This window comes from Mobula birostris, chromosome 9, assembly GCF_030028105.1.
Source record: "Mobula birostris isolate sMobBir1 chromosome 9, sMobBir1.hap1, whole genome shotgun sequence".
NCBI lineage: Eukaryota > Metazoa > Chordata > Chondrichthyes > Myliobatiformes > Myliobatidae > Mobula > Mobula birostris.
In genome coordinates this window covers 156,019,034-156,044,906 of record NC_092378.1, presented here as the reverse complement: position 1 = coordinate 156,044,906, position 25,873 = coordinate 156,019,034, and the positions used below count along the sequence as shown (strand labels likewise).

General features: G+C 45.9%; 2 protein-coding genes across 8 annotated transcripts in view; one reads left to right on the top strand and one right to left on the bottom strand.

Annotated features, from left to right (window-relative positions):
• LOC140203249 (dynein axonemal assembly factor 8) overlaps positions 1-24,496 on the top strand; it is a 164,191-nt gene extending 139,695 nt beyond the window's left edge. For all 4 annotated transcript variants that reach the window (XM_072269262.1, XM_072269261.1, XM_072269259.1 and 1 more), the window contains 5 exons: positions 5,029-5,149; positions 15,336-15,547; positions 17,204-17,289; positions 18,234-18,303; positions 23,533-24,496. In XM_072269262.1, the coding sequence (XP_072125363.1) occupies positions 5,029-5,149; positions 15,336-15,547; positions 17,204-17,289; positions 18,234-18,303; positions 23,533-23,655 (612 nt within the window). In that variant the 3' untranslated portion in view covers positions 23,656-24,496. The remainder of the gene's footprint in view (positions 1-5,028; positions 5,150-15,335; positions 15,548-17,203; positions 17,290-18,233; positions 18,304-23,532) is intronic.
• A 101-nt stretch (positions 24,497-24,597) lies between these two features.
• nlrc3 (NLR family, CARD domain containing 3) overlaps positions 24,598-25,873 on the bottom strand; it is an 82,340-nt gene continuing 81,064 nt past the window's right edge. For all 4 annotated transcript variants that reach the window (XM_072269255.1, XM_072269257.1, XM_072269258.1 and 1 more), the window contains one exon: positions 24,598-25,238. In XM_072269255.1, the coding sequence (XP_072125356.1) occupies positions 25,148-25,238 (91 nt within the window). In that variant the 3' untranslated portion in view covers positions 24,598-25,147. The remainder of the gene's footprint in view (positions 25,239-25,873) is intronic.

Below are 25,873 nucleotides of genomic sequence, written 5' to 3'. Positions count from 1 at the left end.
TTTCTGATTGTCTGATTGTCACCTTTCTCATGGCAGTGCATTCATCACATCCCCAACATGGTTTCAGTAAGTCAATCTCTCTGGTATACTTGCATTCAACAGCTTTCTTTACTAACAGTCTCCATAACAAGCTTCCCCAAACCAGCCTGCGCCTGTCTCTCCCGCCACTTTTCTCTGCTGGTGACAGTTGATTGAGGCACAGAGAAACTCGAGGTGTCGCTGTCCAGAATGGGGACTGGTGGCCCTCCCGCTTATTCACAATTAGGGCTTGAATTACGCTGGGGAGCTCCTTTACAACTGCACAGATTCGATGGCCAATTTCCACTGAATGTAATTGTCATGTGACTTGTAACTGATGTACTGTAGAGTCAGTAAAACCACATCTCATCAGTGGGACCACAGGGTCAGCACCAGCCCGTACTCACAGGGCACCACTAATGTAGCAAACTGTCCCACACAGGGTAATCTCACGCCTAATGTCTGATGGAATAGTGGAGAAAATGTCTGAAGTCTTGGTCAAAGATGGAAGTTTTCAGAAATGGCATAAGGTCCTAGAATACTGACAGGCCCTTCAGCCCAGTAATCCATGCCAAACTATTTTTTTTTAATTTCAAAATATACTTTATTCAAAAATAAATATTTACAATAAACCACTCAATAACTTTTCATCCTTTACATACGTTTCCATTATACTCAGTAAATATCCGTATTAATAGCTACCCACGTGGCACTCCCTACACACAACCTGATGCATCCACATACGAAGCTGGCCATCAGGGTGAGGGCGACATTGGGGACGTTCTTGCTGCCGTTGTCCAGGGACTTGTGCATGACGGTCCGTCTCACCCGCTCCATCTTGGATCCCCAGTCGAATCTGAAGACAGCTTGGGTGATTTCCGAGCTGTAGGAGCGGGGAACGGGCCAGACCTGCGCCAAGTACAGCAGCCCTGAGAGCACCTCACACCTGATGACCAGGTTCTTGCCCGTTATGGACAGGGAGCGCCCTCCCCACAGTCCCAGTTTCTGTTTCACCTTGGCAGTCCGCTCCTGCCAGTTCTTGTTGCACGCCTCAGCCCCTCCGAACCAGATCCCCAACACCTTCACGTGGTCAGACCTGCTGGTGAAGGGGACGCTGGATTGGTCGGGCCAGTTGCCGAAGAGCATGGCTTCGCTCTTCGTGCGGTTGACCCTGGCCCCCGACGCTAGCTCGAACTGTTCGCAGGTGCCAATCAACCTGCGAACTGACCTCGGATCAGAGCAGAAGGCGGTGATGTCGTCCATGTACAGGGAAGTTTTCACTTGGGTCCCTCCACTACCTGGCAGCGTCACCCCTCTTATGCCCTCATCCCTCCTGATGGCTTCCGCAAAGGGTTCTATGCAGCAGACAAACAAGGGGAGAGGGGACAGCCCTGCCTGACTCCAGACCTGATGGGGAAGCTGTCTGTTACCCACCCGTTGACCTGGACTGCCCTACGGATGTCTGTGTAGAGCAGTCTAATCCAATTTCAGATTCCCTCCCCAAATCCCATTTTGGAGAGCACGTCCGCCATGTACGTGTGCAATATCCTGTCGAAGGCTTTCTCCTGGTCCAAGCTGACCAGGCAGACGTCCACCCCCCTGTCCTGCACGTAGGCGATGGTGTCCCTCAGCAGCGCGAGGCTGTCTGAGATCTTCCTGCCTGGTACAGCACAGGTTTGGTCCGGTTGGATCACCTGTCCCAGAGCAGACTTGACCCTGTTGGCGATAGCCTTGGACAGGATCTTGTAATCCACATTCAGGAGAGAGATGGGTCTCCAATTTCTAATGTTCTCCCTTTCCCCCTGCTGCTTGTAGATGAGGGTGATGATGCCCTTCCTCATGGACTCAGACATACTGCCGGCCAGAAGCATAGTGTTGTACACTTCCAGCAGGTCTGGGCCCATCCAGTTCCACAGAGCCGAGTACAACTCAGCCGGTAAGCCGTCGCTTCCGGGAGTCTTACCCGACCCAAAGGAACGGATGGAGCCTGTCAGCTCGTCCAGGGTCAGTGGCTGATCCAGACTCTCCCGCTTGCCGTCGTCTAAGACCTGCGTGATAGACGACAGGAAGTTGCGGGAGGCTGTGAATTCTGTGGCCTTTTCGTCGTACAGACCGGCATAAAAGGACTTGCAGGTCCTCAGTATGTCGGTCTGCGAGGACGCGACTGAGCTGTCCTCTTCCTTAAGGTTGTGGATCACAGAGTGCCAAACTATTTTTTTATTTCAAAATATACTTTATTCAAAAATAAATATATACAATAAACCATTCAATAACTTTTCATCCTTTACATACGTTTCCATTATACTCAGTAAATTATCCGTGTTTATAGCCACCCACGTGGCACTCCAGTAGTTCAGCTTAGCATATCATTGTTGAGGGGTATACTCCCCACCCACCGACCCCTCCCACTCCCACGGGTGGAGAAACCTATACTGTGGTCCTTCCCCACCGGGCCCTTGCGGTGGCTGCACCAAGTTTCAGTGCGTCCTTCAGCACGTACTCCTGCAGCCGAGAATGTGCCAGTCGGCAGCATTCTCCCACGGACATCTCCATGTGCTGGTAGATCATCAAGTTTCGGGCTGACCAAAGAGCGTCTTTCACCGAGTTGATGATCTGCCAGCAGCACCGGATGTTGGTCTCCGTGTGTGTCCCCGGGAACAGCCCGTAGATTAGAGAGTCCTCTGTTACGCAGCTGCTGGGGATAAAACGTGACACTAGCCCGTCTATCCTCCTCCACACCCTCTTTGTGAACTGGCAGTGTGCAAAGAGGTGGGTCACAGACTCTTCCTCACTGCAGTCCTCCCGTGGGCAGTGGGGTGCGGAGACGACATTCCGGGCGTACAGGAGGGCTCTGACTGGGAGGGCCCCTCTCACCGCCAGCCAGGCGAGGTCTTGGTGCCTGTTGGTGAGATCTGGCGATGAGGCATTTTGCCAGATGAACTGGACAGTCTGCTCAGGGAACCACCCCACTGTGTCCATCACGTCCTTCTCCTGCAGTGCCTGCAGGGCACTTCGTGCCGACCACTGCCTGATGGCCCTGTGGTCAAAGGCGTTCTCCTGGAAGAACTTTGCTACGTGGGATAGGTATGCCGGCAACGACCAGCTGACTGGGGTGTTGAGCGGGAGTGGGGCCAGACCCATCCTTCATAGCCAGGGCGACAGGTAGAACCTGGGCACATAGTGGTACTTGGTGCCCACATACCTGGGTTCTTTGGAGGGAGGAAAATGTTGTTCCCTTGTTCAAAAAAGGTAGTAGGGATAGTCCAGGTAATTAGACCAGTGAGCCTTACGTCTGTGGTGGGAATGCTGTTGGAAAAGATTCTTAGAGATAGGATTTATGGGCATTTAGAGAATCAAGGTCTGATCAGGGACAGTCAGCATGGCTTTGTGAAGGGCAGATCGTGTCTAACAAGCCTGATAGAGTTCTTTGAGGAGGTGACCGGGCATATAGATGAGGGTAGTGCAGTGGATGTGATCTATATGGATTTTAGTAAGGCATTTGACAAGGTTCCACACGGTAGGCTTATTCAGAAAGTCAGAAGGCATGCGATCCAGGGAAGTTTGGCCAGGTGGATTCAGAATTGGCTTCCCTGCAGGAAGCAGAGGGTCATGGTGGAGGGAGTACATTTGGATTAGAAGGTTGGGACTTGTGGTGTCCCACAGGGATCTGTTCTGGGACCTCTACTTTTCATGATTTTCATTAATGACCTGGATGTGAGGGTAGAAGGGTGGGTTGGCAAGTTTGCAGACGACACAAAGGTTGGTGGTGTTGTAGATAGTGTAGAGGATTGTCGAAGATTGCAGAGAGACATTGATAGGATGCAGAAGTGGGCTGAGAAGTGGCAGATGGAGTTCAACCCAGAGAAGTGTGAGGTGGTACACTTTGGAAGGACAAACTCCAAGGCAGAGTACAAAGTAAATGGCAGGATACTTGGTAGTGTGGAGGAGCAGAGGGATCTCGGGGTACATGTCCACAGATCCCTGAAACTTGCCTCACAGGTAGATAGGGTAGTTAAGAAAGCTTATGGGGTGTTAGCTTTCATAAGTCGAGGGATAGAGTTTAAGAGTCGTGAGGTAATGATGCAGCTCTATAAAACTCTGGTTAGGCCTTACTATAGGAAGGATGTGGAAGCATTGGAAAGGGTACAGAGGAGATTTACCAGGATGCTGCCTGGCTTAGAGAGTTTGCATTATGATCAGAGATTAAGGGAGCTAGGGCTTTACTCTTTGGAGAGAAGGAGGATGAGAGGAGACATGATAGAGGTGTACAAGATAATAAGAGGAATAGATAGAGTGGATAGCCAGTGCCTCTTCCCCAGGGCACCACTGCTCAATACAAGGGGACATGGCTTTAAGGTAAGGGGTGGGAAGTTCAAGGGGGATATTAGAGGAAGGTTTTTTACTCAGAGAGTGGTTGGTGCGTGGAATGCACTGCCTGAGTCAGTGGTGGAGGCAGACACGCGAGTGAAGTTTAAGAGACTACTAGACACGTATATGGAGGAATTTAAGGTGGGGGGTTATATGAGAGGCAGGGTTTAAGGGTCGGCACGACATTGTGGGCCGAAGGGCCTGTATGGTGCTGTACTATTCTATGTTCTATGTTCTATAATCTGCTCAGCCTTTCCCTACAACCCAGGTCCTCAAGCTCCAGCAACATCCTAAAAAAAACTTTCAGCACTCTTTCAATCTTATTGATAACTTTCCTGTTGGTAAGTGACCAGAACTGTATGCAATACTCCAAATTGTGCTTCCAACAACATCTTATCCAACGTCAACATGGAGAAGATTGAGAGGGAGAGGATCTGGTGGGGAGGGTGTCCAAAACCAAAGGCCATGATGCCTGAAGTCACAGCAGCAATAAAGAAGCCCAGAGATCTGGTGATGTGAAGGGTGTTGCTGGTACAGCGTTGCAGAAGGTTACAAAGAAGAGGTTTCTTTGGTTGAGAGTGCGGGTCCGTTAACTCTGCTGTTACGTTAACGCGTGACTCTCTGCCTGATTTTCACTCACAGATTGACGGTTGTGCAGGAGACTGCCTCATCAGCTTGGAGTTCCCACCGAGACGCAAGCTGGTCAATTCTTTTGCCTTCCCTCACTCGGATCCTGGAGCACCCAGCCAAAGCCTACGACAAGGTACTTTTGACCAACTCTCCAGAAGCTGGATCAGCACAAACTGGAGCCTTCCAGCTGGAGAGTGCACACTCATGACTCACTATCTGTACTTTAACTTATGGATACTGTGTTCACTGCTACAGCAGCACTGCCCAATCCTTCAACCATTCATGTCAGTACCGCCGCTGAGAGTACCAACCCAGTCACTACTGCAGCCCAGCCTCTTTTACTGCAGGCCGTGCTCTTTGCTCACTGCTGCCATCAGGTAGAAAGTACGGGAGCCTCAGGACTCGCACCTCCGAGGACAGTTACGACCCCTCAACCATCAGGCTCTTGAACAAAAGAGGATAACTAGTGCACTCACTCTTCTTCTGGTGTTCCAACAACCGATGACCTCACTTTAAGAACTCTTTATCTTGATATTTCACACTCTCATTCTTCTTCTTCTCTCCGTCTTGTTTTACAGCGCTTGGCAACCAGCTTAATGGGGCATTCCCGCCACAACTCTCATTATTTATTACTATTTATTTATATTTGCATTTGCACAGTTTGTTGTCTTCTGTGCTGTATTTGATCTTTCATTGATTCTGTTTACAGTTACTATTCTCTAGATTTGCTGAGTATGCCCACCGGAAAAAGAATCCCAAGGTTGTATGTGGTTACATTTACGTATGTACTCTGATAATAAGTTTTACTTTGAACTTTGAACTAAGTAAAAGTCCCACCCAGCATCTCAGTTTCAGAGTCAACATTGCTTGTCGATGCTCTGACCTGCTTCTGGTAATGCCATCAGTGGGATTGGGCTCTTTCCTGGGCCCACGTGTGTACCGTGACTGTGTGGGTTTCCTCTTGGTGCTCTGGTTTCCTCCCACATCCCAAAGGCATACAGATGTACGTCATAAAAAAGAAAGTGACCGGGGCCTTTCAGGACTTGTCTGTGGAGCAGCAGACTGCAGAGTGAGTTGGAGACGATTCCTTGTGGACTTTACGTGCCGGTTTTAAAAAGCACTGGGGCCTGTTGAGACTTGTCTGTGGAGCGGGAGATCACTTTGGTTAATAGTAATTTAGCAACAGCCAATAAAAAGCAACGAGGTGTAAGTAGAGCATCCATTGTGTGAGTAGGCTGTGCTAGAGTGGTCAGGTTTTGGCTCAACGAACTTCGATGAGAACAGACATGGGCTAGAACTTAATTTAGAGAAGTCAGAGGTATAACAAGTATAGGTTGGTAGAGTCCACCTGGTGTGAGATGTGGGACTTCATTGTACCTTGATGACTAAATCTACTGGAAGTGCACCCAACTTCAGCTCCTGTCTAACAAGGTTAAGGAATTAAACCCAGAGCTGGATCCAGGAGGCTGAAAACCAGTGATGAGTCATAGTCATAGAAAAGTATAGCACAGAAAAACAGGGCATTAAGTCCATGCCTAACCTTTTAAGCTGCCTACTCCCATCGACCTGCAGCGGGACCATAACCCTGCATACCCCTACCATCCATGTACCTATTCAAACTTCTCTTAAACGTTGAAATCAGGCTTGCATGCATCACTTGTGCTGGAAGCTTTTTCCACACTCTTATGACCCTCTGAGTGAAGAAGTTTTCCATCGTGTTCCCCTTAAACTTTTCACCTTTCACCTTAACCCATGACCTCTCATTGTAGTCTCACCTAACCTCAGTGGAAAAAGCCTGCTTGCACTTACCCCTCATAATTTTGTATACCTCTATCAAATCTTTTCTCAGTCTTCTACATTCCAAAGAATAAAGTCCTGGCTTATTCAATCTTTCCTTATAAATGAAGTCCTCCAGAACCAACAACATTCTTGGTAAATTTTCTCTGTACTCTTTCAACCTTATTTACATCTTTCCTGTAGGTAGGTGACCAAAACTGTACACAATACTCCAAATTAGGCTTCACCAACGTCTTATACAACTTCAACATAACATCGCACCTGCTGTACTCAGTACTTTGATTTACGAAGGTCAATGTGCCAAAAGCTTTCTTTACAGCCCTATCTAACTGTGACACCACTTTCAATGAATTTATGGACCTGTATTCCCAGATCCCTTTGTTCTATAAGACCATAAGATATAGGAGCAGAAGTAGGCCACTCGGCCCATCAAGTCTGCTCCGCCATTCAATCGTAGGCTGATACAATTCTTCCAGTCATCCCCACTCCCTGACTTCTCCCCATACCCTTTGATGCCCTGGCTAATCAAGAACCTATCTATCTCTGCCTTAAATGCACCCAATGACTTGGCCTCCACAGCCACTTGTGGCAACAAATTCCACAGATTTACCACCCTCTGACTAAAGTAATTTCTCCGCATCTCAGTTCTAAATAGACGTTCTTCAATCCTGAAGTCACACTCTCTTGTCCTAGGCTGCCCTACCATGGGAAATAATTTTGCCATATCTAATCTGTTCAGGCCTTTTAACATTTGGAATGTTTCTATGAGATCCCCCCTCATTCTCCTGAGCTCTAGGGAATACAGCCCAAGAGCTGCCAGACGTTCTACTGCACATCTCAGTGCCCTACCATTCACTGTGTAAGACATAGCATGGTTGGCCCTACTGCCATTGTTAACCCATTTCTCCAACTGGTCCAGATCCCACTGCAAGCCATGATAGCCTTCCTTGCTGTCCACTACACCCCCAATCTTGGTGTCATCCACAAATTTGCTGATCCAGTTAAGATATTATCATCCAGATCATTGATATAGATGACAAACAACAATGGGCCCAGCACCTAAAAAGCAAAAATCACATTGGTCACTAGATTCTAAAGGGACAACGAGTATAAGGACACTTTATCTAAATGCCTGTAGTATTAGAAACAAGGTTAGTGAACTTGTGGCACAGATAGTACCAAGGCATATGATTTAGTGGCCATTACAGAAACCTGGTTGCAGGGTGGAGATGACTGGGAATTAAATATCCAAGGGTATCAGGTAATACGGAAAGGTAGGCAGGAAGGCAGAGGAGGTGGGGTGGCGCTCTTGATTAGGGATGAGATCAGGGCGATTGTGAGAGATGATATAAGGATCTACAGAGCAGAATGTTGAGTCCATCTGGGTAGAGATTAAGAACAGTAAAGGGAAAAAAATCTCTGGTGGGAGTTATCTATAGGCCACCTAATAAAAATATTGCAGTGACAGAGACAATTAACCAAGAAATAACTAAGACTTGTAAGAACGGAACGGCAGTTGTCATGGGGGATCTTAACTTCCACATAGATTGGGTGAATCAGGCTGGTCAAGGAAGTCTTGAGGAGGACTTCATAGAATGCATCCATGATGGCTTTCTTGAGCAGCATGTTAGTGAACCTACAAGGGAAAATGGTATCTTAGATCTAATCCTGTGCAGTGAGACAGGTAAGATTAACGATCTTGTAGTCAGGGATCCTCTTGGAAAGAGTGATCATAGTGTGATTGAATTTCGCATACAGATGGAGGATGAAATAGTTAGATCTAAAACTAGTCTATAATACTTGAACAAAGGAGACTACAACAGGATGAGGGAGGAGTTGGCTAATGTGGATTGGGAGCTCAGGCTATTTGGTAGGACAGTTGAGGAACAGTGGAATACTTTCAAAGAGATTTTTCACAGTGCTCAACGAAAGTATATTCCAGTCAAGAGTAAGGATAGTAAGTGTGGGGAGAGCCAGCCTTGGATAACTAAGGAAATAAAACATAGTATCAAATTAAAAGCTCTTGTGTACAAAGTTGCAAAGAGTAGTGGGAGACTGCAGGATTGGGAAAACTTTAAAGAGCAACAGAGAGCAACTAAACAAGAAACAAGGAAAGGGAAGATAGAGTATGAAAGTAAATTAGCACAAAATATAAAAACAGATAGCAAAAGTTTTTATAAATATATAAAGTGGAAAAGGGTGGCTAAAGTCAATGTAGGTCCCCTGGGAGATGAGAAGAGGAAATTGATATTGGGTGATAAGGAAATGGCTGAGGCATTGAATAACTATTTTGTGTTGGTCTTCATGGTGGAGGACACGTCTAATATGCCAAAAAAGGATGTTATGGACGAAATGGGAGTTGAGGAGCTCGATAAAATCAATGTCACTAAAGAGATAGTGATGAGCAAACTAGAGGGCCTGAAGGTAGATAAGTCCCCTGGTCCTGATGAGATGCTTCCCAGGGTGCTGAGGGAATTGGCAGAGGTTATAGTAGACGCGTTGGTAATCATTTATCAAACTCTCTAGACTCTGGGCAGATCCCGGTGGACTGGAAGACAGCAGATGTCACGCCACTTTTTAAAAAAGGATGTAGGCAAAAGACGGGCAACTATAGGCCAGTTAACTTAAAGTCTGTAGTCGAGAAAATGCTTGTAGCTGTCATTAAGGAAGAAATAGTGAAACATTTAGAAAGGAGTAGTTCCATTAGACAAACGCAGCATGGATTCAGAAAGGGCAGGTCCTGTTTGACAAACTTACTGGAGTTCTTTGGGGACATAATGAGTGCAGTGGATAGAGGGGAACAGGTGGATGTTGTATACTTGGATTTCCAGAAGGCGTTCGATAAGGTGCCGCACAAGAGACTTATAAATAAGATACAGATTCATGGAGTTGGAGGAAATGTATTGGCATGGATACTGGATTGGTTAACCAATAGAAGGCAGAGAGTTAGTATAAATGGGTGTTTCTCCAGTTGGCAGTCAGTGTTGAGTGGGGTGCCGCAGGGGTCGGTGCTGGGCCCGCAGCTGTTTACCATTTACATTCATGATTTGGAAGAGGGGACTGAGTGTAGCGTAGCAAAATTTGCTGATGACACTAAACTGAGTGGAAAAGCAAATTGTACAGAGGATGTGGAGAGTCTGCAGAGGGATATAGATAGGTTAAGTGAGTGGGCCAAGGTCTAGCAGATGGAATACAACATTGGTAAATGCGAGATCATCCATTTTGGAAGGAATAATAGAAGAGCAAATTATTATCTAAATGGTGAAAGCAGCATGCTGTTGTGCAGAGGGACTTGGGAGTGCTTGTGCATGAATCGCAAAAAGTTGGCTTGCAGGTACAACAGGTTATTAAGGAGGCAAATGGAATGTTGGCCTTCATTGCTAGAGGGATTGAATTCAAGAGCAGGAAACTATACAGGGTACTGGTGAGGCCGCACCTGGAGTACTATGTGCAGTTCTGGTCTCCATACTCGAGGAAGGATATACTGGCTTTGGAGGCAGTGCAGAGGAGGCTCACTAGGTCGATTCCAGGGATGAAGGGGTTAGCCTATGAAGAAAGATTGAGTTTCCTGGGACTATACTCTCTGGAGTTCAGAAGAATGAGAGGGGATCTTATAGAAAAATACAAAATTTTGAAAGGGATAGATAAGGTAGAAGTAGGAAAGTTGTTTCCATTGGTAGTTGAGACTAGAACTAGGGGACATTGCCTCAAAATTCAGGGGAGAAGATTTAGGATGGAGATGAGGAGAAACTGTTTTCCCAGAGTGGTGAATCTGTGGAATTCTCTGGCCAGGGAAGCAATTGAGGTTTCTTCACTAAATATATTTAAGAAACAGTTAGATAGGTTTTTATATAGTAAGGTAATTAAGGGTTATGGGGAAAAGGCAGGTAGATGGAGCTAAGTTTACAGACAGATCAGCCGTGATCTTACTGAATGGCGGGGCAGGCTCGATGGACCAGATGGACTCCTCCTGCTCCTATTTCTTATGTTCTTATGTTTACCAACCTCTGCAGCACTCCACTAGTTACAGAGCTCTAGTCAGAGACGCAACCCTCTATCTCCACTCTCTGGCTTCTCCCACAAGGCCAATGTCTAATCCAATTTACTGCCTCCTCCTGAATGTGAAGCAACTAAACCTTTTTGAACAGCCTCCCATGTGGGACTTTGTCAAATGCCTTGCTGACGTCCATGTAGACAACATCCACTGCCGTGCCTTCATCCACTTTTTGGCAACTTCCTCAAACAACTCTCTAAGATTGATTGGACATGACCTACCACGCATGAAGCCATGCTGACTATTCTTCTGTCCAAACACTTATGTATCCAGTCCCTCAGAATACCTTCCAATAACTTTCCTACTACTGATGTCAGGCTCACCAGCCTATAATTTCCTGGAGTATTTTAGAGCTTTTCTTAAACAGCAGAACCACGTTGGCTTTTCCCCAACTCTCTGTGCCTCACCTGTCACTAATGAGACTTTTTCTGGGGTGTTCACACCTGGAGTGCAGGCTTCAGATAGTCTCAAACCCTGCAGAAGATTGTCAAGAGGGAGCATGAGCAGCCAGAGGCCGTGGTGCATGTTGGCACCAATGACAAAAGTAGAAAGGGGGAGGAGGTCCTGCACAGTGAGTATGGACAGATAGTGAAGAGGGTGAAGGTGGTAATCTCTAAGTTACTCTCAGTACTACTAGCTAGTCAGGACAGGAATAGGATGATAATACAGATGAATGAGTGAGTAGCTGAGGAAGTGGTGCAGGGGGCAGGGTTTCAAGTTTCTAGATCATTGGGATCTCTTCTGGGAAGGTTTGACCTGTACAAAATGAACGGGTTACACCTGAAACTGATGGGGACCAATATTCTTGTGGGCAGGTTTGTTAGAGCTGTTGAGGGTTTAAACAAATTTGGCAGGTGGATGGAAACCAGAGCGATAGGGCTGAGGATGGGGCAGTTGGTATAGAATTTTATGCATTATGTAGTGAGACTGAGAGGACAAACAGGCATCTGATTGGACAGAAATACAGTCAGTGGGATTTTGAAGTGTAACATGATAGCAGAATCGAAAAGGGTGATGAGTGAAGGTGTTGTATTTGAATGCACACAGTATATGGAACAAGGTAGATGATTTTGTAGCGCTGTTAAAGATTGGCAGGTATGATGTGGGCATCACCATGCTGTGGCTGAAAGATCATAGTTGGGAGCTTAACATTCAAGGATACATCTTGTATCAAAAGTACAGGCAGAGGAGGTGGGGTGGCTCTGTTGGATAAAAAATTGGAATGAAATCCTTAGAAAGAGGTGACGTAGGATCAGAAGATGTAGAATCCTTGTGGGCAGAGTTAAGAAACTGCAAGGGTAAAAAGACCCTGATGGGAGTTATATACAGGCCTCTGAACAGTAGCCAGGATATAGGACATACATTTCAACAGGAAATAGAAAAGGTATGTAATAAGGGCAATGTTGTGATGGTCATGGGGGATTTCAGTATGCAGGTAGATAGGGAAAATCAGGTTGGTGCTCATTCCGAAGAGAGGGAATTTGTACAAGATTTCTTTTGAGAACAGCTTATGGTGGAGTGCCCACTAGGAGAAAGGCAATTCTGGATTGGCTGTTGTGTGATGAACCAGATTTGATTAGAGAGCTTAAGGTATCTTAGAGATAGCGATCATAACATGATAGAATTCCCTCTGCAGTTTGAAAGACAGAAGATGAGGTCAGATGTATCAGTATTACAGTGGAGTAAAGGGAATTACAGAGGCGTGAAAGAGGAGCTCATTAAAGTTGATTAGAAGGGGACACTAGCAGGGATGGTGGCAGAACAGTAATGGCTGGAGTTTCTGGGGTCAATTCAGAGGCTGGATAGGTACATCCCAAAGATGAAGAATTATTCTAAAGGGAGGATTAGGCAACCATGGCTGACAAGGGAAGACAAAGACAGCATAAAAACAAAAGAGTGGCCATATATTAGAGCAAAAATTAGTGGGAAGTGTGAGGATTGGGAAGCTTTTAAAACCCATCAGAAGGCAACTAAAAAGCTTTAAGGAGATATAAAATGAAATATGAAGGTAAGCTAGCCAATAATATAAAAGGATACCAAAAATTTTTTCAGATATAAGGTTAGTGGGAAGAAGCTTAAAAATGAGATCAGGAGAGCCAGAAGGAGCCATGAGAAGGCCTTGGTGAGCAGAAATAAGTAAAATCCTAAGGTATTCTACAAGTACGTGAAGAGCAAGAGGATAAGACGTGAAAGAATAGGACCAATTAAGTGTGACAGTGGAAAAGTGTGTATGGAACCAGAGGAGATAGTAGAGATACTTAGAAACATAGAAAACCTACAGCATAATACAGGCCCTTCAGCCCACAATGCTGTGCTGAACAAGTACTAACTTTAGACATTACCTAGGGTTACCCATAGCCCTCTATTTTTCTAAGCTCCATGTACCTATCCAGGAGTCTCTTAAAATAACCTATCGTACCCGCCTCCACCACCATCGCTGGCAGCCCATTCCACTTACTCACCACTCACTGCATTAAAAAAATTACACCTGACATCTCCTCTGTACCTACTTCCAAGCACCTTAAAATGGTGCCCTCTCGTGTTAGCCATTTCAGCCCTGGGAAAAAGCCTCAGTACTCCAAGTGGGGTCTGACCAGGGTCCTATATAGCTGTAACATTACCTCTCAGCTCTTAAATTCAATCCCATGGTTGATGAAGGCCAATACACCGTATGCCTTCTTAACCACAGAGTCAACTTGTGCAGCAGCTTTGAGTGTCCTATGCATTGGCCTTCATCAATCGTGGGCTGGAGCACTGTGCTCAGTTCTGGTCACCTCACTACAGGAAGGATGTGGAAACTATAGAAAGGGTGCAGAGGAGATTTACAAGGATGTTGCCTGGATTGGGGAGCATGCCTTATGAGAATAGGTTGAGTGAACTCTGCCTTTTCTCCTTGGAGCAACGGAGGATGAGAGAGGACCTGACAGAGGTGTATAAGATGATGAGAGGCATTGATTGTGTGGATAGTCAGAGGCCTTTTCCCAGGGCTGAAATGGCTAACACAAGAGGGCACAGCTTTAAGGTGTTTGGAAGTAGGTACAGAGGGGATGGCAGGTGTAAATTTTTTAGACAAAGAGTGGTGAGTGTGCGGAATGGGCTGCCAGCAACGGTGGTGGAGGCGGAAACGACCGGGTCTTTTAAGAGACTCCTGGATAGGTATGTGGAGCTTAGAAATATAGAGGGCTATCGGTAACCTTAGGTAATTTCTGAAGTAAGTACATGTTCAGCACAGCATTGTGGGTTGAAGGGCCTGTATTGTGCTGTAGGTTTTCTATGTTTCTATGTACAGTATAAAGAGTAAAAGAGAGATGAGGGTGGCTATAGGACCGCTGGAAACTTAATAAGTATATTGTGCAATTCCTCACTTTTGAAGACACTAGCAATATGCCAGAAATTCAAGAGTGTCAGGCGGCAGAATTGTGTGAAGTTACCATTACTAGGGAGAAGGTTCTTGGGAAACTGAAAAGTCTGAAGGTAAATAAACCACCTGGACCAGATGGTGCACATCCCAGGGTTCTGAAAGAGGTGGCTGAAGAGATTGTGGAGGCATTAGTAATAATCTTTCAAGAATCAATAGATTTTGGAATGGTTCCGGAATACTGGAAAATTGCAAATGTCACTCCACTCTTTAAGAAGGGAGGGAGGCAGAAGAAAGGAAACTATAGGCCAGATTGAATGACTTGTCATATGAAGAGCATTTGATGACTCTGGGCCTGTATTCACTCGAATTCAGAAGAATGAGGGGGTGACCTCATTTAAACCTATCGAATGGTGAAAGGCCTTGATAGAGTGGATGTGCAGAGGATGTTTCCTATGGTGGGAGAGCCTTAACACCAGAGAACACAGCCTCAAAATAGGGGGACGTCCTTTTAGAAAAGTGATGGGAAGGAATTTCTTTAGCCAGAGGGTGGTGAATCTGTGGAATTCTTTGCCACAGGCAGCTGTGGAGGCCAAGTCTTTATGTATAGTTAAGGCAGAGGTTGAACGATTCCTGACTGGTCAGGGCATGAGGGATACAGAGAGAAGGCAGGAGATTGGTGCTGAGTGGAAAATTGGATCAGCCATGATGACGTGGTGGAGCAGACTCGATGGGCCAAATGGCCTCATTCTGCTCCTATATCTTCTGGTCTTATGGCTGAGTGGCCTAATTTTGCTCTGATGTTTGATAGTTTTGTGGTCTTATGGGCTGGGGTATCAAGTTGTGGGCATGCTGTGATGGTCCCAGGCTCAGACTGTATTGGTTGTTGACACAAACATTGCATTTCACTGTATGTTTCAATGTACATGTGACAAATACCCGGTCTAAAAACATCACAATATAAAGATGAATAAAGCAAATCATTCACCTTTATATTGTGATGTTTTCAGACCGGGTCTCAGCTGTTCGAAGCTGGAACATTATTCTAATTTCCCTGCCAGTTGTATCAGGTTTAAGCACTGATCCTCTCTCTTCTCCCCTACCTGGCAGGAATACTGCTGTCCCGAGCTCTCTGCCAAACCATGTGTCTGCTGTTAGCTGCTCCCCTCATCTGTAGCTGTCACCACCCAGCCTACATTGAGGTGCTGGACCAGCTGGCCAGCTGTGGCTTCCAGGTCACCGGGGCAAGGATGAGCATCCTTGACCAGATACAGGCTCAGCACGTGGCAAAGCTCATCAGCATGGACAATATCTCAGCCACGGTAAGCCTCTCTTATGTTCTACCAGAGACATTTTATATTCTAAATGTTAGTGTTCAGAAAACTGTAGGCAGTGCACAGGATCTGTGGAAGGGTAGTGAGCCATTCATACCTAGAAATCCTAAGCACAAAACGTCAAAATGGGAGGTCCTCGCTACAGTAGACGCTGGGATCTGGAGAAACTCAACAGGTCCAATAGTGTCTGTGGGAGGAAAGGAATTGCTGATGTTTGTTTTTTGGCCCTTAATGTGACATTTCCTTCCCCCTCCCACAGAAGCTGCTCAACCCACTGAGTTCCTCCAGCAGGTTGATTGTTGCTGCAAACTTTAGACTCTGAAAGATGCCATTCACAAGGCAGGAGAAAGGTGTGGGATGGGCAAAGACGGAGCAGTTTCCATGTTCAAACAAGAGAAAATCTGCAGATGCTGGAAATCTGAGCAACGCACACAAAATACTAGAGGAACTCAGCAGACCAGGCAGCATCTAGGAAAAGAGTAAAGTCAATGTTTCAAGAGGGATGTGAGGGGTAACTTTTTTACTCAGAAAGTCATGAATGCCTGGACTGTACCACCTGGTATGGTAGTAGGGACAAATATATTAGAGGCTTTTAAGAGACATTTGGATAGGCACATGGACGTAGGGAAGATGGAGGGATATGGACATGGTATAGGTAGGAGGGATTAGTGTTCGGGTGTTTTTGATTTGCTTTTTAGCTGGTTCAGCACAACATTGTGGGCCAAATAGCCTGTTCCTGCTCCCACTTTCAAATCTCCTACTAACTCTTCCCTCAGTTAGTCCTAACAAAGGGTCTCGGCCTGAAACGTCAACTGTACCTCTTCCTAGAGATGTTGCCTGGCCTGCTGCGTTCACCAGCAACCTTGATGTGTGTTCCTGTACTGTATTGTTCTATGTAACTGGAGTTTCCATGGTGTTGGGGAAGTTGCAAAACTAGTATTTCCATTCTGTTAATTGTATGTCAGCCTGACTGTTACAGATAGAGTACAGAGACAAGACACTCAAACCATCTGGTCCACAGTCCAGCTCAGTCTGTCCTATCCCCTCCTGCCGTTGTAGCCTCTCCTCAGATCTATGCTGATGAACACTGCAAGTATGAGTGAGCTTCATGTGATCCCTGCTCTCAGGCCAAGAGATTTGTCCTGAATTCCCCACACTGATTTTTAGGTGTCCACCTTACTAGAATGTCCTCTAGCTTTTCTCTGCTCCACATGGAAACACAGCTCCTGCTCTAAGGATGCACTCAGACACGTGGGCAGCTCACTACTCAGCCTCCTGGTGTAATTTGCTCTTTCTGGAAGGTGTAACCTTGCTTTTCTTCAAATTCATCCTCGTTGCCTTTCCTTGCACTCTTATTTCTTGATCTTGTGTTAGTTACTCTAGTTGGCTTTTCTGAGTTTACATGGCATTGTTAAATGTTTGTCACTGTTTTGAGAGTGCACTCAGCTCCAAGTTGTAAGTAGAGGGAAGTCCATTCTCGGCCAGGAGACTTGTAGTAAGTGGAACAGACAACTTGTCTGATACATTAATTACTGTTGACCCAGAAAACTTTACCTCCTGTGCCTGTGTATTGGGGATGTGTATAGGTTGTGCTGCTGGGTCACTGTTTAATTCCACATACCTATAACTCTTCTCTCCCTCTAGTGTGCTCTGCTCACAAGCGGCCCCTGTCTGATCCTGGCTCTGGAGAGGGACAATGGTGTCTGCTGCTTTGATCCACTGCTGAAAAGGTGAGGAAAGCTGTCACATCTTTTAGCTGCACTGTAGCCTTTAGTTCCTCTACATAAGGATGAAGAGATGGGGAGAGGCTGTACTTGGAAACAGGCCCTTTGGCCCAACTAATCTATGCTGACTTGTGTTGCCCAATAAACTAGTCCCATCTGCCCACATCCCTCTAAAACCCTCCTATCCATGTACTTATCTAGATACTTTTTAAATGTTGTTAATGTGCCATCTATTTCTGGCAGCTCATTCCAAATACACATGACCCTTTTAAATCTCTCGCCTCTGATCTTAAACCCATGTTCTCTTGTTTTTAGCAATTCCTCCCTGGGAAAACAACTGTGCACCCTCCCTGTCTAAGCTCTTTTTGATCTATTAAGTCACCCCTCAATCTGCTGTGTTCCAGAGGATAAAGTCCTAGTCACATGACTTTTCCTTCCACGTGGAGAGAAATGGAAACTCCAGCAGAGTTAATGACACACTGGTTGTGCCTCTCAGTACAAGGCCACCTGATGTGCCGGGCTCTCACTGAATATTGTTTCAGGTGGGAATGTTGCTGGTTTTAATCCAGAAATTTCAATACGCGTGGCTGTGACTGGTGGCACTCTGCCTGCAGAGATAGTGCCCAGAACTCTGCCATTGCTGTGTCCTCTTGCTTCACTCCAGAATTACAGGGCTCCCATATGATTTTCCCTCAGTCCCAAACAAGACAGACTAATGAGATTACAAGCCTCCCCCAGTGAATGATTAGAACTCACAAAATGTAACTGTCCCACAGCAAAATAATGCCAATGGATGTAATTTTTCATGACCCAAGGCAGCCCCTTCTAATCCATCCCTTCCTCGTTCAAAATCCAGACTCTCAGAGAAGGCAACTCTCAAGACAGAAATGTAGCAGTTTAACTCAATAACTGAAATGTAGCAATCACAAATTGGCTGCCTTGTGTTTCAGCCTTGACTGGGAAAAACTGAACCTCCAGGACTGTCTGCAGCATTTCATCTATCCCAGGACTGAGTCACAGGCAAGTAGTCAACTCCATACAAACACGCGTGCACACACGCACATAGACTTTCCAATGTGTGCCTGCTTCATTTATGGAACCACTGACTGTGGTTGTGTCTTGTGTCTCACTCACACAGGGAGTTTTTCAATTATGACATTAATATTAAACTGAATAAATCAAAGGAAAAGAATTAACTCACTGTAATCAGCCATGATGGTGGAGCAGAATTAGGCCATTCCATCATGGCTGATTATTATTCTTCTCAAACCATTCTCCTGCCTTTGCCCCATAACCTTTGATGCCCTGACTAATCAAGAAACTTTCAATCTCTGCTTTAGATATACTCAATAACTTGGCCTCCACAATTGTCCGTGGCAATGAATTCCACAGATTCACCACCCTCTAGCTAAAGAAACTCCTCCTCATCTCTGTTCTAAAGGGACGTCCCTCTATTCTGAGGCTGTGCCCTCTGGTGCCAGACTTCCACTGGTGCTATCAAATATCGACTACTGGTAGTCATGGAGAAAATGTACAAACTCTGCACAGGCAACACCCAAATTCAGAATTGACTCTGGGATCCAGGAACGGTGAGGTAACAGCAGTCATTGCCGTGCCACTTTCTTCAAAGGTCTGCTGTAGACTGAGAACGGGCTGTTTTAGAATTTTATTATATTTCCCTGGTAAACCAATAGTAGCTACATCCTTTATACAACATTTGATGTAAATCATAGCTTATTTTAATGTCCAGCTTCCTTGGATAGAATATGGCCAAATGAGCTCCACAAACCATAAGACCATAAGGCAAAGGAGCAGAAGTCGGCCATTCGGCCCATCGAGTCTGCTGAGCCATTTTATCATGAGCTGATCCATTCTCCCATTTAGTCCCACTCCCCCGCCTTCTCACCATAACCTTTGATGCCCTGGCTACTCAGATACCTATCAATCTCTGCCTTAAATACATCCAATGACTTGGCCTCCACCGCTGCCCATGGCAACAAATTCCATAGATTCACCACCCTCTGACTAAAAAAATTTCCTCGCATTCCTGTTCTGAAAGGGCGCCCTTCAATCCTTAAGTCATGCCCTCTCGTACTAGACTCCCCCATCATGGGAAACAACTTTGCCACATCCACTCTGTCCATGCCTTTTAACATTCGAAATGTTTCTATGAGGTCTCCCCTCATTCTTCTAAGCTCCAAGGAATACAGTCCAAGAGCGGACAAACGTTCCTCATATGTTAACCCTCTCATTCCTGGAATCATTCTAGTGAATCTTCTCTGTACCCTCTCCAACGTCAGCACATCCTTTCTTAAATAAGGAGACCAAAACTGCCCACAGTACTCCAAGTGAGGTCTCACCAGTGCCTTATAGAGCCTCAACATCACATCCCTGCTCCTATACTCTATTCCTCTAGAAATGAATGCCAACTTTGCATTTGCCTTCTTCACTACTGACTCAACCTGGAGGTTAACTTTAAGGGTATCCTGTACGAGGACTCCCAAGTCCCGTTGCATCTCAGAACTTTGAATTCTTTCCCCATTTAAATAATAGTCTGCCTGTTTATTTTTTCTGCCAAAGTGCATAACCATACACTTTCCAACATTGTACTTCATTTGCCACTTCTCTGCCCATTCTCCCAATCTATCCAAGTCTCTCTGCAGACTCTCCGTTTCCTCAGCACTACCGGCCCCTCCACCTATCTTCGTATCATCAGCAAACTTAGCCACAAAGCCATCTATTCCATAATCCAAATCGTTGATGTACAATGTAAAAAGAAGCGGCCCCATCACTGATCCCTGCGGAACACCACTGGTAACCGGCAGCCAACCAGAATGGGATCCCTTTATTCCCACTCTCTGTTTCCTGCCAATCAGCCAACGCTCTATCCACGTATGTAACTTTCCCGTAATTCCATGGGCTCTTATCTTGTTAAGTGGCCTCATGTGTGGCACCTTGTCAAAGGCCTTCTGAAAATCCAAATATACAACATCCACTGCATCTCCCTTGTCTAGCCTACTGGTAATTTCCTCAAAAAATTGTAATAGGTTTGTCAGGCAGGATTTTCCTTTAAGGAATCCATGCTGAGTTCTGCCTATCTTGTCATATGCCTCCAGGTACTCTGTAACCTCATCCTTGACAATCGACTCCAACAACTTCCCAACCGCCGATGTCAAGCTAACAGGTCTATAATTTCCTTTTTGCTTCCTTGCCCCCTTCTTAAATAGCGGAGTGACATTTGCAATCTTCCAGTCCTCCGGAACTATGCCAGAATCTATCGACTTTTAAACATAGAAACATAGAAAATAGGTGCAGGAGTAGGCCATTCGGCCCTCCGAGCCTGCACCGCCATTTATTATGATCATGGCTGATCATCCAACTCAGAACCCTGCACCAGCCTTCCCTCCATACCCCCTGATCCCCGTAGCCACAAGGGCCATATCTAACTCCCTCTTAAATATAGCCAATGAACTGGCCTCAACTGTTTCCTGTGGCAGAGAATTCCACAGATTCACCACTCTCTGTGTGAAGAAGTTTTTCCTCAGCTCGGTCCTAAAAGGCTCCCCCTTTATCCTCAAACTGTGACCCCTCGTTCTGGACTTCCCCAACATCGGGAACAATCTTCCTGCATCTAGCCTGTCCAATCCCTTTAGGATTTTATACGTTTCAATCAGATCCCCCCTCAATCTTCTAAATTCCAATGAGTACAAGCCCAGTTCATCCAGTCTTTCTTCATATGAAAGTCCTGCCATCCCAGGAATCAATCTGGTGAACCTTCTTTGTACTCCCTCTATGGCAAGGATGTCTTTCCTCAGATTAGGGGACCAAAACTGCACACAATACTCCAGGTGTGGTCTCACCAAGGCCTTGTACAACTGCAGTAGTACCTCCCTGCTCCTGTACTCGAATCCTCTCGCTATAAATGCCAGCGTACCATTTGCCTTTTTCACCGCCTGCTGTACCTGCATGCCCACTTTCAATGACTGGTGTATAATGACACCCAGGTCTCGTTGCACCTCCCCTTTTCCTAATCGGCCACCATTCAGATAATAATCTGTTTTCCTATTTTTGCCACCAAAGTGGATAACTTCACATTTATCCACATTAAATTGCATCTGCCATGAATTTGCCCACTCACCCAACCTATCCAAGTCACTTTGCATCCTCTTAGCATCCTCCTCACAGCTAACACTGCCACCCAGCTTTGTGTCATCCGCAAACTTGGAGATGCTGCATTTAATTCCCTCATCCAAGTCATTAATATATATTTTAAATAACTGGGGTCCCAGCACTGAGCCTTGCGGTACCCCACTAGTCACTGCCTGCCATTCTGAAAAGGTCCTGTTTATTCCCACTCTTTGCTTCCTGTCTGCTAACCAATTCTCTATCCACATCAATACCTTACCCCCAATACCGTGTGCTTTAAGTTTGCACACTAATCTCCTGTGTGGGACCTTATCAAAAGCCTTTTGAAAATCCAAATATACCACATCCACTGGTTCTCCCCTATCCACTCTACTAGTTACATCCTCAAAAAATTCTATGAGATTCGTCAGACATGATTTTCCTTTCACAAATCTATGCTGACTTTGTCCGATCATTTCAGCGCTTTCCAAATGTGCTGTTATCACATCTTTGATAACTGACTCCAGCAGTTTCCCCACCACTGACGTTAGGCTAACCGGTCTATAATTCCCCGGTTTCTCTCTCCCTCCTTTTTTAAAAAGTGGGGTTACATTAGCCACCCTCCAATCCTCAGGAACTAGTCCAGAATCTAACGAGTTTTGAAAAATTATCACTAATGCATCCACTATTTCTTGGGCTACTTCCTTAAGAACTCTGGGATGCAGACCATCTGGCCCTGGGGATTTATCCGCCTTTAATCCCTTCAATTTACCTAACACCATTTCCCTACTAACATGTATTTCACTCAGTTCCTCCATCTCACTGGACCCTCTGTCCCCTACTATTTCTGGAAGATTATTTATGTCCTCCTTAGTGAAGACAGAACCAAAGTAATTATTCAATTGGTCTGCCATGTCCTTGCTCCCCATAATCAATTCACCTGTTTCTGTCTGTAGGGGACCTACATTTGTCTTTACCAGTCTTTTCCTTTTTACATATCTATAAAAGCTTTTACAGTCAGTTTTTATGTTCCCTGCCAGTTTTCTCTCATAATCTTTTCTCCCCTTCCTAATTAAGCCCTTTGTCCTCCTCTGCTGAACTCTGAATCTCTCCCAGTCCTCAGGTGAGCCACTTTTTCTGGCTAATTTGGAATTGATACTATCCCTAATTTCTCTTGTCAGCCATGGGTGCACTACCTTCCTTGATTTTGAAAGATCATTGCTAATGCCTCCGCAATCTCCACAGCTACTTCCTTCAGAACACGAGGGTGCATTCCATCTGGTCCAGGAGATTTATCTACCTTTAGCCTATTCAGCTTCCTGAGTACTTTCTCTGTCGTAATTTTGACTGCGCACGCTTCTCTTCCCTGCCACCCTTGAGTGTCTGGTATACTGCTGATGTCTTCCTCAGTGAAGACTGATGCAAACTACTCGTTCAGTTCCTCTGCCATCTCCTTATCTTCCATTACAATTTCTCCAGCATCATTTTCTATCGGTCCTATATCTACTCTCACCTGTCTTTTACTCTTTATATACTTGAAAAAGCTTTTAGTATCCTTTTTGATATTATTTGCTAGCTTCCTTTCATAGTTAATCTTTTCTCTCTTAATGACCTTCTTGGTTTCCTTTTGTAAGGTTTTAAAAACTTCCCAATCCTCTGTCTTCCCACTAATTTTTGCTTCCTTGTATGCCCTCTCCTTTGCTTTAACTTTGGCTTTGACTTCTCTTGTCAACCACGGTTGCATCCTTTTTCCACTCAAAAATTTCTTCTTTTTTGGAATATATCTGTCTTGCACCTTCCTCACTTCTCGCATAAACTCCAGCCACTGCTGCTCAGCCGTCTTTCCCGCCAGTGTCCCTTTCCAGTCAACTTTGGCCTGTTCCCCTCTCATGCCACTGTAATTTCCTTTACTCCACTGAAACACCGACACATCAGATTTCGGCTTCTCTTTTTCTAATTTCACAGTGAACTCAATCATGTTATGATCACTGTCTCCTAAGGGTTCCTTCACCTCAATCTCTCTAATCACCTCCCCACCCTGGGAGAAGCAGAGACCCCTGTTGTAACTCAGCCTCTGTGTTAGTGAATGAATGGTCACCAGTCACTGTGTTTTCTCTTAACCAGGTGGATCAGTTACTCAGCTGCCTCTTTGAGACCCTGGCTCCCTGCAGTATTCACCGGATTGTGCTCCAAGACTCTGGGCTGTGCAGGGGCAGCACTTCTCACTGCCATGGCTCCAGCCCCTGATCCCGCAACAGGGCAACCAGGAGGATCATCGTTAAATCCCCTATCTCTGACTTCTCATTGTTTGAATTTATCTCCCCTCCCTATATTTATTACTCTGTAATTGGTCACTACCCAAGCAGCAAAAGAGTTTGGACAGTAACTAGTCAACGTTTGGCTGGGTCTGCTCACAGTCACTGATGCTGCTTGCCTCCCAGCTGGTATCTGACCACCAAGCTCCTGGAGTAATACACACCCTTCTCCCTCACTACTGGCCCCCTGTGTTCACTCAGCATGGCGAGCTCCAGCAGTAATAACTGATGAATGAGTAAACACAGACTGTGGATCTCCAGCTACCTGGGCTTTCTGTATGGATAGTATTCAATTCAGCTTCTCCAAGGCAGAGACAGGAATCCAACATCTTCAGGGAAATGTCCTTGGGAGAGTCAGGATGACAGGATCACAAAACCTTATCGTTCCACTTGTGGACAATGGACTTTCCTCATTTAGCTCAGTTCAAGGAACAGCAGAAACTAAACACCCTGAGTTCAATGGAGATTATTGCTGGCCAGCGCAAGTCTCACTGGGGTGAGAGTTTGTATTTGGTACAAAGAGTCACTGCATCGGTGGACGGTGTGACACAGCTGGGGGTACCACAGTATACAGCAGCCTTGTAACGCTGGAGCACAGTCCACTTCACAGCCCAGTCTGGCTCATTGACTTCCATTTGTACTGTACAAAGCTTATTTTGTGTTAGATTTAATATCTTATAACTCGAGCCCCAACTAAAACACACGTTACTGTCACCTTATCTATAAGTTACATACGTGGGTGTGAGTGATTCGCTGCCTTGTGGAAAATAAACTCCGGCACTTTGCTTATAAAGTGTGGGCTCATTCTGTTCTGGCTGAGGTGTGGCATTTGGTCGAGTACTTGGGATGAGTGAAGTACAAGAACACAAACCGATCACTGTGTCCCAGTTACTCAGCACTGGAATATTATTTTTAATAGTTGCTTTTGAAATCATTGATAAATATAAGCAGTTATACTGTAAATAACATATCTACAAATGGAACACAATTTCCCTCAGTCTATGAAACAACTCAATTATGTACAAGTGCAACACGAGTTCCCATCAGTGTGTGAACCGACTCCCACAACGGTTCCACAGCTTCATGCAGTAACTGGTAGTGAAGCCACAGGTTATAGCTGTCTGCGCCTCCTTCCTCAGGGGTCACCATTATCTATGCTCCCAGAGAATTCAGGTGTTAGGAGTCGCCACTGCCCACACCGCTCCCACTGACCTCAGGGTCACAGGGTCAGGGGTCACCGCTCCCACTGAGTTCGAGGTCACGGGCCACCACCGTCCGCACTGTCTCTCACTGACCTCGGGGTCAGGGAACACCATTCTTTTCTCCCGGCCTCAGGGTCAGTGGAGGTGGACAACACACCAGAAGATGGATTGTGCCGAATCGTACGGGGCCCGCACTGTGCCGCTTTTCCAGCCTGGCTTGGCTCAGATCTCAACAATGCAGTGAGGGGACTTGCTTCTGATCTCAGCAGCGATGACCTTCGCTCCAGATTCGCCAATCTTGTTGCCCTGGAGACTGTGAGAAAGAGCCAATGGAATGAACTGTCATAACATTATGTTCCTTGGTTACTGGGCTGGACTGAAGGAGGAGCAGTAAGTTGAGCCCGAGACTCAAGATCAATTGGAGCCCATAGCACTGTCTGTGTGAAGCTTACACGCTCTCTGGGTTTCCCCTGGGAGCTCTGGTTTCCCCACACAGAAACAACGTGAAGGTGAAGGGTAGCATGGGGGGGGGGGCAGTTACTGAGCAGTTTTGGACCCCTTATCTAAGAAAGGATGTACTGGCATTGGAGAGGGTCCAGAGGAGGCTCATGAGAATGATCCCAGGGATGAAAGGGTTAACATACCAGGAGCATCTGGTGGCTCTGGTCTGCATCTGTACTCGCTGGAGTTTAGAAGACTGAGAGGGGGATCTCATTGAAACCTACTCAATATTGAAAGGCCAAGATAGAATGGATGTGGAGATGATGTCTCCACAGTGCGGGAGTCTAGGACCAGAGGGCACAGCCTCAGTATAGAGGGACGTCCATTTAGAACAGAGGAGAGGAGGAATTTCTTTAGCCAGAGGGTGGGGAATCTGTGGAATTTTTTGCCACAGATGGTTGTGGTGGTCAAGCTATTGGGTATATTTAAAGTAGAGGTTCATAGGTT